The 13,129-nt window shown below is 40.0% G+C and overlaps 1 protein-coding gene across 9 annotated transcripts in view; it reads left to right on the top strand.

Annotated features, from left to right (window-relative positions):
- Window positions 1-10,971, top strand: part of PPP4R1 (protein phosphatase 4 regulatory subunit 1) — a 68,611-nt gene extending 57,640 nt beyond the window's left edge. For all 9 annotated transcript variants that reach the window (XM_075494366.1, XM_075494367.1, XM_075494362.1 and 6 more), the window contains 7 exons: window positions 1,211-1,396; window positions 2,937-3,098; window positions 3,726-3,826; window positions 6,751-6,871; window positions 6,961-7,095; window positions 8,084-8,225; window positions 9,938-10,971. In XM_075494366.1, the coding sequence (XP_075350481.1) occupies window positions 1,211-1,396; window positions 2,937-3,098; window positions 3,726-3,826; window positions 6,751-6,871; window positions 6,961-7,095; window positions 8,084-8,225; window positions 9,938-10,101 (1,011 nt within the window). In that variant the 3' untranslated portion in view covers window positions 10,102-10,971. The remainder of the gene's footprint in view (window positions 1-1,210; window positions 1,397-2,936; window positions 3,099-3,725; window positions 3,827-6,750; window positions 6,872-6,960; window positions 7,096-8,083; window positions 8,226-9,937) is intronic.
- The last annotated feature ends 2,158 nt before the right edge of the window (window positions 10,972-13,129 follow it).

Genomic DNA, 13,129 nt, shown 5'->3' on the forward strand with positions numbered 1-13,129 from the left:
GTAACGTAGTTTCTATAAAATATGGCAAAACTCTTAAAAGAAGTAATTTTAAAATATTCTGTGTTTCCAGAGATAACGGCTTAGTTCAGCAGTTGCTTCTGTTTTAATTATGTATAAGAGAGGACAGTATTTTTTCACATGAGAACAGTTATCGTTGACTTCCAGGCTCTGGTTTCATTTGGTTTCATTTTCTGTGGAAACTGTCCTGTAAAGGAAATTAGGTTATTGAGGAAACAGGATTTTTTGTTAAATGTTTTGAGTGGAACTGCCCCCACCCCATGACAGCTTTTTGAAGAAAAGGTGTGAAAGTGCTTCATTAAGCTCGAACTGTCTCTTTGTTATTTTTTCCCAAAAGGAATCGAATGTTTTTGTTACATAACTCAGTATTATGTGTGCCACCCTCCACCAGTGTGATTCCTTGAGTGGGAACCTCAGTCCCTCTTGTTGCTTACATGAGCTGAGCTATTCAGCAGCTGTGTGTTAGGGAAATGCTCTTGTGCACCCCCTTGGGTAGAGTCAGTGCCTGAGATTAACTGACAACAGCTGAAGGAAAGGCAGTGTTGAAGTCAACACAAAGAGGTTTTCACAAAATTTTAGTTCAGATGCTTTAATTTGTCAGTGGAGAGAAGGATTGGTCTTCACCAGAAGTCTGTTTCTGAAGAAGTCTTTTCCTTTCTGCTGACTCTTTAGGGAGTTTGGAAGCAATATTGAACATGCTATACTCTGCCCCCTCCTCTCCCCCGCCTCCTCAAGGCATTTAAATTTGTTTTCTTCTCCCCACCTCCCCAAGATTTTGAGAGGAATAGGAAAATTATTTTTGAGCAAGTCTTTTCATTTGCTGTTCTGCCTGTTTTTATGGATGAGTTAAAATGGCCAATTTGCACAGCCTGCGAGCCTGAATGTTTGTGAAAAGGTAGAAAGTAGTCTCTTAATTTCCTGCTCTGCCTAAGTAGACAGTGATCCACCCACTCATCTGTTATGTTGGTCTGTATATTTTCAAATAGCGCCCAGTCACATCATCATTTCTTTGGAACTTTTTGGTGGAACTTATGTAATACAAAATCTCTGCATTCTTATTAAGCAATTGTAAATAATACTTTGTAGTTGTGGGGAAAAAAATGTTCTTCTGACAGTGTGCCCTGGAATTTTAGTAAGCCTTACAAGGATTTATTGAAAATAATGTAAACACTCTACATTTTTCTTGCTGTAGGATGTTGTACCTCAAGCCTTGCTGGATCAGTATTTATCAATGACTGATCCATCTCGCGCACAAACGGTTGATACAGAGATTGCCAAACACTGTGCCTACAGCCTGCCAGGTGTGGCACTTACGTTAGGCAGACAGAATTGGCACTGTTTGAAAGATACCTATGAGACGCTGGCATCTGACATGCAGGTAAGCTCAAGAACCTCTGACAGTGAATGATCTGAACTTTTATCATGTGACAATGAATAATCTGAATTTTTTATGATGATTTATCTTGTTTACTCGGTGTTGGGTTGCTCCACTTCTTATGTGGAGCTTTCCATTGCTGATGTTAGTTATTCACATAATGAATGAAAGTGTAACTGTTGTCTCAGAGGAAGCTGGATGCGTGTGGTGCTCAGGTAGCATGGAAATGGGGCAGTTTCAGTAGGAGGTGGATCTCCAGTGGGAATGTGAGAAGAGGTCTCCCATTTCCTCTGCTCGCTTGGGATCTTATGGCAGTGCTTGGGATTCTCATAGGTATGAGAATTTGGGCTGTGCTGCTGTGCGTGAGCAGACATGTGCCCCTGCAGGCATGTCTGGAGCTCAGTGAGTCAGCCTCACGCCAGGCCTTTTGGTAGCCTTTTGGTGCTGCATCCAGTTAGTCATAAGGGAATAACATCACTATCGCCACGCAGCATTGCTGTTTTGAAAACAAATATTGGAAATAGCAGCATTTTCCTTGTTGTCAGGTGGTAAGGAGGTGGCTTTGTGCGTTTTACTGTTGGTTTGCAGTTGTTTCCCAGTCCTCCTTGTTTCCTTTTTTGGAGATGCTCTTATTTTTTTAAACATTCTCAGACTACTTCACCTCTCTTGAACTTGCTGCTTGCTATGTCAGAGCAGCAGTTCTCAGTGGTATGTAGTGAGTAACTTTATACATGGCTATTGCTCATATTTTCCAAACTCTTTTGCAGCCGTTAATAACAACCAGCTAATAAATTTAAAACCTAAGTAAAAACAAATTACCCTGTGTTCAAAACTGTCCAGAGTTTATTGCCAGTCTAATCTGAATTAAGGTTGAATTGCCAAACCAGGGCAAAAGAACAGTACCCATGCTAATTGGAAAGTGCTGGCTAACAAATAGATGCTATTTTATTTTTGAAAAGACTTACTTGAAATAATTAATCCATTAAAATAGTGCCCCCTCAATTTAGGGTGAGTAGAAGCTCTATTGGTCCTTGGACTGCTGCGCACTCAGTGTGGGTGAAACTTTACCTATTATGGAAGCTAAAATATGCCAGCTGAAATATTGTGGGATATGTGTCTTGTTCTGTTTTAGAAATTTAACGAATGAGAGAGTACTAGTATGGAACTAATTTACCCCAAAGAATTTAAAGCAGAGAGTAATGTGTGGAAGAGTACTGATAGCAGGAATACCGTTTTCCTTCCTGACACCTGGCAAATTATAGTATTTCCATTATTTTAATTTGCCTAGTTCCTTGATATTCAGGTGGAAGAAATGATACCTCGTCATTTGTCCACTCTTTCCTTTCCCTTTTTTCTTTTTTTTTTTTTTTAAATTTCCAATTTCATTTTCAATTGTTACATGAGACACTGTTGAATGTATTTGTAAGTACTGTAGCTTGCTGGGAGTCCAGCTTGGATACTGACCCTCAGGTTAAAATAGAGCACTTCAGATGATACATCAATAAAATAAATTTATTTATGTATTTATTTATTTATTTTACAGTGGAAGGTTCGGCGGACGCTAGCGTTTTCTATACATGAACTTGCCGTCATCCTTGGAGACCAGCTTACAGCTGGAGATTTAGTTCCTGTCTTCAATGGCTTTTTAAAAGATCTAGATGAAGTCAGGATAGGTGTGCTTAAACACTTGCATGACTTTCTGAAGGTATGTCTGTGTTCAACTCTGGTCAAGTGAAATAACGTATTTTGCTTCATTTCTTTGTATGCACTTGCTTTTTAACATAACACCGGTATAACTCTTTATGGGAATCCATACAAATCTGGGTAGAATCCAGATGTCTGAATACTGGACTATATTTTGCAGGACATCTGTGTTGCTGATATTTTCTTCCCTCTAAAGAGCCTGGTTTGTGCATGTTTATTCAATATATAGGTGCCAGTGGATTGTATTGAGGTTTTTGATGGCTCTAACCTCTCTGCACAACTTCTCAAATTTCTTTATTTTTTCAGGAGTTTTTCCGTAACTGCCTCATTTTTTTGGAGCTGAGAGACACAAATCATAAAACCTTTAAAATCAATACTATCTTTACTGCTTACCCTTCTTGTTTCCTAGAGTAAAAGCAGAGACTAGATCAGATTTTGCTTTCAGTAGTGCCCCATGTGATTCTTATACTTAAGCATGATAGGGTTTAGGCCAGAAAAGCAATACTATTGCTAAAAATTATTTTTTTGAGTAAAAGCAAGTGTTTTATTAGTTGTATTTTAAAGGTCTTGTTCTATCTGCTGATTGTAGCCTACATTTCTTTATGTAAGTTTATATTTACTGTTACAGCTTCTTCATCTTGACAAAAGACGAGAGTATCTTTATCAGCTCCAGGAATTCCTAGTGACTGATAACAGCAGGAACTGGCGTTTCCGTGCAGAGCTGGCTGAGTACGTAGTTTTCTGGGTGCTTGTTTTTATTGTTGTGGATATTTTAAAATGTTAAAATCCTTGAATAAATGTCTTAGTGACATTCTTAATTTCGTTTTTAATTAGTGGATAGTCCTTATCCTCCTCCACTTGTCCCCCTTGCTTAAAAATTCCCAGTAGTTGTATATCATTTATAAGTGCTCAAGTAAATTGGAACTTCAATGTCTTTTCCATCACCATATGTTGAAAACACTACCCTTCCATTAAAAAAGTTGTCAAAAGAGAAGACCACATCTGCTTGCTCTTGAAGTCAGTAGAAATGTTCTAGCAATTTGACTTCAAGTTGCTCCGTCTGATGAGTAGGCTGAATTCATGACCATGAAACAGAGGAGATCAAGATCTTGAGGGGAGTAAAGAAAGCAAGTAGCAGAGTAGTGACCTTGGACTTCATCTGAGCAGACTTTGGCTTTTTCATGGAACTTGTATGTGGGCCCTAGAGGAGGCAGCTCTGAAGGGTCAAGTTGCTCAGGAAAGCCAGCAGATTTTTTTAAGGACAGCATCCTCCAAGTGAAAGGATAGTCCGTCTTCATACTCAGAAAAATGAGGAGATGTATCAAGAGCTGGTTTGGCTAAGAAGGGAACTCATGACTGAGCTTGAATGCAAAAAGGGATTATACAGGAGGTGAAAGCAGGGACAGGGTGCACAGAAGGAATTTAGAAACATTGCCCAGGCATGTATGGTTATATTAGGAAAGTCAAAGCTCAGCTAGAGCTCAGACTTGCAAGGGGTGTCAAGTAGTGTTATGTTAGCAAAAAAAAAAAAAAAAAAAAACATGGAAAATATGGGACCATTGCTGAATGGGGTGGATGATTTAGTGATGGTGGGCACAAAGAAGGCTGAGGTACTGACAAGATTTCCCAGGCCTCTGTGCTTAGAGTAAGTTTCAGTGGTGGTTGAGGATCAACTGAGGGATTACTTGAGAACTCAACCCATGTATATCCATCAGACCAGACAGGCTGCAGCTGAGGGTGCTGACAGAGCTGTCCTATGTCGTAGTGAGGCCATTAGCCATCACCTTTGAAATGCTGTGAAGATGAAGGCAAGTCACCAGGATCTAGAGAAAGGCAGATGTTGTGCTTTTGGCCTTTTAGAAGATGGGTACTATCAGGGGAGTTAAAATTTTGTCAGCCTCACATCAGGCCCTGGGAATCATGGAGCAGGTCCTCTCGGAAACCATTTCTGGGAATGTGAAGGAGTCGTCCTTCATTAAAACAGTCAGCATGAATTTCCAAGAGTAAATCACATCTGAACAACATGCCTTCTGTGATTAAATGACTGAATCTGGATGAGGCGAGGGTGGTGAATGTCATTTACTTCCACTTTAGGCAAGGCTTTTAGTGCCATGTCTCACAATATTCTTATAGCCAGGTTAAGACATAATGATCTGGATGGGTGGAGGCTAGATGAGTTAGAAGTCTTTGGATGGTTGGGTTCAGGAGGTTGTAGGTAGTAGGTTGTACTCTACCTGGAGTATAGCTATAGGTGCTGCAAGAGTGCGTTCTGGGACCTTTCTTCTTTAACATCTTTATCAATGACCTGAAGGGGGTGATAGAGTGCACTCTCATGAGGGTTGCTGGTGACACCAGAATGGGATGACCGGTCAATGAGCTTGGAGGGAGGGCTGCCATCCAGAGGGGCCTAGACAGGCTGGAGGAAGGGGCTGACAGGCACCTTATGAAATTCAACAAGGGACAGATGCCAAGTCCTGTGCACGGGAAGGAAGAGCCTCTGACAGTGAGACAGACTGAGGACTGGCTGCCCTGGGAGCAGCTCTGCTGAAAAGGCCCAGGGTATCATGGAGGACAGCGGCCTGACCATGAGCCAGCAGTGTGTCCTTGGTAGCATAATCCTTGGCTGTATCAGCAGGAGCAAAGTCAGTATAATGAGTGAAGAGATTAGCCCCCTGTAGTCAGCACTCATAGATGCATTACTCCAGATGAGATCTAATACCAGTACAGGAAAGATGTTAATAAACTGGAACAAATTCAGCAGAGGGCCACCAGGATGATCAAGGGTGCAGCGTGTGCCCTGTGAGGAGAGACTGTGGGACCAGGGCTTCTCTAGCAGGAATGATGAAATGAGTGTATTGTAATGACTAATTACAGTGTATCTTTTGAATTAAATTTTAAGAGACCTAGTTTAACAACTGATCATGATGTCATGTTTTTGCTACATTTAAGTGTTGTTTTGATTTAGTAACTACAAATCACTTAACCTGCTATTGCTGGTCTGGAGACATTCAATCGGCTGCTTGTAACGTGTCATGCCACTTCTTTTGACATGCTTTCTACCATTTATAACACATACTTGTGTCTGCAACCTGCTGAAATCTTAATTAACTCATTACAAATTGAAGACGACTGATAATTTCTCTAGTTGTCCAGTATACTCTTAAGTAAAGTTTATTGTTTTGATAAATCAGTGCACTTAAGTGACTAAGGATACTTATCAAACTAAGTCAGAGTAGTTGCTTTGTAGCTGTACACGTGTTATATGTGAGATGTCTTTACCAGGTATTCAAACGTACGTGCACACTGCAGTGTCATTCACGTCTGGATAGCTGTGCTGCATGTACATTGTAGCCGGTATCAGGATCCCTGCCTTGTAAATGCAACCTTGGTTCCCTTGCCTGCCTCTCCTAGTTTTTCATTCTTTGAGCTCATGCAGCATTTTGCTGTTATTGTAAATAAGTGGCAATTTAAAATTTGCAAGTGACCCATAGTCAAACTGATGACACTGAAAAATAGAATATTTTACTTTTCAGTGACATTATTATGGCCATATTGCATATTTGGCAAGTGTTGTAATATAGATGATCATATTCACAGTTAAAGCTACCTTTCTTCTTATTATAATGTACTCTGGTTCTTCTTCCATATTGTAGGCAACTGATCTTGCTTCTAGATCTGTACAGTGCCAGAGACATTTATGACTACTTGCGACCTATCGCTTTCAGCCTCTGTGCAGACAAAGTGTCTTCTGTCCGCTGGATTTCTTACAAGCTGGTAAAGCAATCTAATTAAATTCAGGATTTTAAACTTCTGAGGGTTGGTGGTCAGAAGTAATTTTTTTTTTTTCTTCTAATTTCTTCAAGGTTAGTGAAATGGTAAAAAAGCTGTACATGGCTTCAACATCAACCTTCGTGGTAGACGTCATGAATGAACTTGTTGAAAAGTTCTGTAGATGCCGCAAATGGTCTGGTCGGCAAACTTTTGTCTTTATTTGCCAGGTAAAATGTCTTTTTGTTCATCTTTTTGGGGTGGGGGGTGGTAAGAATGAAGGGGGATAAGGAGCTGGAACTTGTTAGCTGTCTATTGACACTAGTTTAATGAATATTTGAGAACTTTGTTTCCAAGGGAACAGGTTTCATGGCTGTTTTCTTCAGTGTTGCTCCATCGATGAGCTTGAATGCATCTTTAGCTTAGCTTATTAACATCAGGTTGTCAAATCTGATGTTGAATATGAAACAAACACATAGCAAAATAATCCCTGAGTTGGGAAGCTGCTTTGTTACTCAGCATAAAGTGAGATTTTTATAATATGCTGCAGCAACTTTTTTGGGTTACCCTGTAGAAATCAAGTGCTAGGAGTTGCCTATACCTCCTTAGCCAGCTAGTGCAGCTTGGTCAAAAACAACGTATTCTTAGCAAGATAAGCAGAAGAGTTAGAACTAGGTGGGGTCCCAACAAATTTGCAGGCTGTAACAGAGGTGCAGACTGGGAGCCAACATGACTGCTGCCCAAGTAGGACAGTTCTTTGACGTATTTGGAGAAATGTGAGCTCTGAGCTTATTTAGAGAAACATGTTTGGGTGCAATGGATGTTTATTGAGATGGACCATTCTTGTCTTAGTATAGTACTTAGTTAAAACAAAGACTAAATCAATCTTAAAAAGGATTGGGAAGGTCTTTTCCTTTTCTTCCCTGTTTTCAACTGATAAAGTGATTAAAAAAAAAAAACCCAATAAAAATAAGGAATTTGCCAGGCTTCGTACAAAATCAGGTGGGCTTCTAACAGCCTGAATTTCCTCAACCCTAACTTGCTTCATTGTGTATGACTTTGTGCTAGAAAGTATTGTACCGTATTTTAAAACTTTGTGGATACTACGTACTGTATTTGTGCTATGAAGGTAATAAGATCTGCCAGCTCTGATTATGTGTTGGGATTTTATCCTCACTGTGCTGAAATCTAATGAAATTGCTTCTGTCTTCTTGCCAGACTATCAGTGAAGATGACTGCCTGCCCATGGACCAGTTTGCTGTGCATCTGTTGCCACATTTACTACACTTGGCATCTGACAGGGTTCCAAATGTTCGAGTCCTGCTTGCAAAAACGTTAAAGCAAACTCTTTTAGAGAAAGGTTAGTGGTCAGAAAGAGTTGAAATGGGCTGTCTGCGTATCTTTTTGTCCCTCCACTTTCCTCAAGTCAGCTGGGAAAGAAGAAACAACAAGATGTGGGTTGCTCTTGCTTTTATAGTCGTCCTTGGTGTGGAATGTTATCTTGGCTGAGATGAAACCATGAACCTTGTTGTGGTATCAGAGCCACTGTTGTGTAACGCTGGGGAAATAAGAGTTCTTGCTCATATGCCAGCCTGTTCTTTTTGTATCATTTTCCCCGAATGAGCTAGTTTTTAGAGGTGTCATCAGGGCACAGAAAGCACGAATGAACAACTAGCAACTGTGAAGTTTTTGAGCAGTGCCTTTTATTTGGTTAAAAAAAAAATTCTGTTGATGTTCTGTGTAACAAGGATAAAAAAGAAAAATCCTTCCATACAAATCCACCATCTGTTTTCTCACCGGGGGAGAAGAGATGGCTGCTGTTCGTTTTTTATATTTTATGGTAGCAGTGGGAAGAAAGTTTCTCTGGAGTCTGTTGAGGGAAATTAGACGTGGAACTTTCAAATTGCAGACTTTGCTTAGGAAAGCATCCCTGATGCATAGCAGATGCCAGAAGAGTCATTAGTACTCAGATTCCAAAGCACTGTAAAGGAAAATAGCATTAGAAATATTATGCTATTTTGTAAACCAGCAGAGTGTCCACACTTGGAATACTTCATCCAGATCTGGTCACTTTATTCCTGAAAACCCTACACGGGCTTGAGGACTGCTGTTTCTAGCATAGCAAGTGTGAAGAAAAATGCAAAATGTTCAAAACACTGGACAACACAAAGGATGCCAACGCAGTGAGAACTAGGCTATTGCTGGATGTCTTGTGTGTGCTGGAGACTCTCAGTAAGCATAGACAGTTAAGATGGATCAGCTGATGTGCAGTAATATATCCTTTGTTAACTGTGCCAAGGCTGTCACTGTTCTTGTTGTGTAGTATTGGTATTTTTGTTGTTGTCCTCATTATTTTTGTGTTCCCCACCTGGATGGTACCACCTCCATTCTGCATTGCCACTATGTAAGCTTATAATACAGGTATTCCCTGCCTTAAAGATGTTGTGTGTATGATTAGGGATGGTGGATAGATTATGAAAGGCAGATTTAAAAAATAAGTTCAGAAGTTTTTAAACCTCAGATCTAAATCGCCCTTCCTGTCAGCTGTTTGTAGTTATGCTGCTTTTATGCAACGTGTTGTGTAGTTCACGAAAACTGTTAGATGTTGGAACTTCTTCCACTCTTATTTCTTGTTATCTTAGTTTTATTATCTGACAATTATTTGGCAAGCCTGACAGTGAAATGGAGTGGCATGGCCATGGGTTTGTGATACCTTCCGTCCATCACAAATACAAGTACACTCCTGAGTCTCTTGCAGGTGTTTTCTTCCTGTTTGGTCATGGAATCTGTCATGCTTACATTTATACTGAAGGACCATAGAAATCCTGTACCCTGACAGCACTGTTAAAGCAACTGTGCTCTGAAACATGGAATGACTTTTTGATTTTTTTTTTTTACGGTGAATTCATAGGTTTATTCAGGTGTGTATTGTGTGCCTCCTCATATATTCCAGTTTGACTGTATGTGTGCACTGTCTCCTGAGATCTTGAACCTCATGGTAGTATGCTGAGGTTTGTGTTGAAGTATCTGCCGTCTTTTCCTCCTGTAAGTCTTGTGCATTTTCTCTTACAGAATATTTTCTAAATTCTGCCAACTCTCATCAAGAAGCTGTGGAGCAAACAATTATGGCGCTTCAAATGGATGATGACAGTGATGTGAAGTATTTTGCAAGCATACACCCTGCCAGTACCAAAATTGCAGATGATGCCATGAGCACTGCTTCATCAACTTATTAAAAAGTTCTGAATGTTGCTATAATTAAAAAAATTTTAAACAGACTATCCTCAAATGCTTCTAAAATGGTTGATCTAGGACAACCTCTTCGGAAGGAGAGATTTCTTGCCAGACTTAACAGGTGGATGTTATCTAAACCTGATACCAGGGATTTTAAGTCAAGAAAAAGTAAACATACCTGTGTCAGCTTGACTTTAGAAAAACACTGCTCAGAGGATTATTTTTGCCACCGAAGCCTTAAATCTTCTGTCTTCCTGAACAAATGAAACTTGAATTGGCAGATCATTTTCATTGTAGAAAGGATGGGATTTCCAGAGACCTGCATTGTTTCTCCTGAGGAGTTAACTTAGCAAGTATTTTCTGTAGCAACTGATAGATGAAATGGCCAGAAAGGCAGATTTATACCGGGATGTAAGACCTCCAGTATTAGCGCTAAAAGTTTTTATCATTCAAGGACTTGATTTGTGTGCAGCTGGGCACACCCTTAAGTGGGAATAGCTTTGATGTTTGTAAATGGGGAAAAGTAGAAATTTGGATTTCTCTTAAGGGCTCAGTGCTAACACTAAACTAGAATTTGATTTTAATCCTTAAATGCAGCATATTGCTGTACCCATTAGCAGAAAACTTTGCTGAGTACCTGTGTCCTAATTATTTTCATGCTGGTCATGACCTAAAGGAAATTTATTAGCACATGTACTTTAAGTCAGGTATTTTTAACTTGATCATGATCGGCTCTGAGGTGCAACTTTTTTCTTCGTATACTGTACATATCTGTGAGCCTCCTTGGAGTGCTGCAGTCTTTAATCATGTTGTTTAAAGCTGTTGTGATACAAGTTGTTCTCTACTTGTCCAAATAAAATTTATTAATAAGATTGAAAGCAATCTTGTGACCTTTTTAAGACATTAAAAGAATAAGTTTGAAATTTAAGTGGCCTTTTTTTTTCCTGGTTCTTTACTTTGATGGCTGTTGCAGGGGGGAAGGGGTTTGCTTAATGATTGTGAAGAATTTTGCATTTTGAGATGGAATATACTACAGCGCAGATGTACTTCAGCTGTGTAATTGAGGTTTTGCTAGATTCTCTTTCAAGCATCCCTGTTGTGCTTGGGAACTTGTCACTCCAGCGTGAAATGGTGTCTTTGCTGAAGTGAGTCTGAATATCCACCTCAGTCCAGATTTACAGGAAACTGTAAGCTCAGACTGCCCTGTATCTATCTTCAGTCCGTTGACTGCTTTCATTTCCTCTCATTTAAAATGACTGATACAGTATCTCCTTCTATGTCTTCCAGGGGCAACTTGCTTAAATCGCCTTTACTCCAGCTTGCCGAACTTGAAGTGTGTGAAGCTTATTTTCCTGAGGAGGTAGAAATGGCTATGGCAGCTTACCTTTGATGTATTTTTAGCAGAACACTTTCATTTGTCAGTCAGGTGCCTGATACCCTGGCAGTTCAGCCTCAGGCAGGTGTGTCTTTTTTTTTTTTCCCCCCCCTGTTTTCTTGGGAAAACTGATTCTTCTGCAGTTTCTTCTCTAGTAAATGGAACATTGCTATTTACTCCCGAAAGGCCTGCTTTTCTATTCCTGAGCATGGCCATGGAGGTGGTTTTAAGATAGTAATCTCTACCTTGAAGCTTGGTGGGTTTGGGGTTTTTTGGGGGGTTTGTTTGATTTTTATTATTTTTTTTTTTTTAGGCTTGGTTTCTTTTGGTTTTTGTTGTTGTTGTTGGGGAGTGTTAGTATTTTGGGTTTTTTTGTTTGTTTGGTTGGTTTTGTTTGTTTTTAGGTTTTTCCTTTGCTTGTCCCTTTCCTTTTCAAAATTGGCTTAAAATTTGAAAAGGCAACTATATGCCCAGGTCAGAATTTCCTGTAGTATAGGTAGTATTCTCATCAGGTTTTCTGTTCCTCGTGTTCTCCGATGATAATTGTTCAGAAATCACGTGCAAATCCCTAGAGGACTAGGCAGTGTGACAGCACTGTGTCTGGGTGACAACAGATTGTCAGAAAGCAGTGAGCTCTTCAGGCAGGAGGATTTCTGAGCTCTCTCTGCTACCATATGGAGAACAACTAAAAGTAACTAGTCCTCTCCCAGGCCAGATGATTCCCACTTTAGAAATACGCCTTGAAGTCCAGTTGATTTCTGCATTTTGTTCAGGGTACATAAATCCCTTTGTCTGTTTTTTTGCCTCAGTGTAATGAGAGTTGAATTGTTGTTAGGTAGTGTGTGCAATTGCTAAGGTGAATGGGATCGGCTCTTTGTTCAGACCAGAGCATGCTTCAGGTCGTCTTCTAACTGTGAATGAAGTGCAGTATTCACTGGAGGAGTATTGAGACTTAAAAGAAGTCCTAGTGTTTGGAGTCCAGAGTGAACATGTCCCAACCTAATTCCGTTAGTGTACTAATGTACGGTTCCACTAGTCCAGTAAAATGAAGCATTATATCTGATCCCTTTAGGTATTTTCTAGTTATTTAAGGGCAAGACACCTTTAAGTTGAAAAATGAGACAGATCTTCCAGATGCTTTATTTCTCTCTGTTCTGTATTTCTTCAATACTGGTGCAGGCCTGTGAATTTGAGGGAGAGTTTGAGGCTTTTCCGAAGGAAGACTGTTTTCAGTTGCAGAGTGCTTGAATTCCCCTGACATGTAACAAATAAAGATCATCTTCAGGGAAGAGGAGAAATAGCTGTCTTTCTCCTTTTTTCTTCACCCAACATGTCTTGGATCTGTCTGCCTCTTTTCTGCTTCATTTGGTGATTCCCAAGAAGTGAAAGGAAAGGAAATACTTGCTTTATTCTCAGCGTTGCCCAAGAACATTTGCTCTACAGCCTGAGGGATGTGGTCTCTGTTGCTTAACTTGGATAGGGAATTTTCTCATGCGGGTAGCGTTAGCAATGTCAGTTATTCAAGCTTCAACTCGTCGCTAAGGATATGGGGTTTGGGGAAATGTGCATCTCAGAACTGAGTGGCAAAAATAGGAGCTGTTTTTTCTGTGGGGCAGCATCTGGGAATGCTGCCAAAGGTCCTGGTAAATTCCCTC

The sequence above is a fragment of the Mycteria americana genome, chromosome 2, assembly GCF_035582795.1.
Source record: "Mycteria americana isolate JAX WOST 10 ecotype Jacksonville Zoo and Gardens chromosome 2, USCA_MyAme_1.0, whole genome shotgun sequence".
Taxonomy (NCBI): domain Eukaryota; kingdom Metazoa; phylum Chordata; class Aves; order Ciconiiformes; family Ciconiidae; genus Mycteria; species Mycteria americana.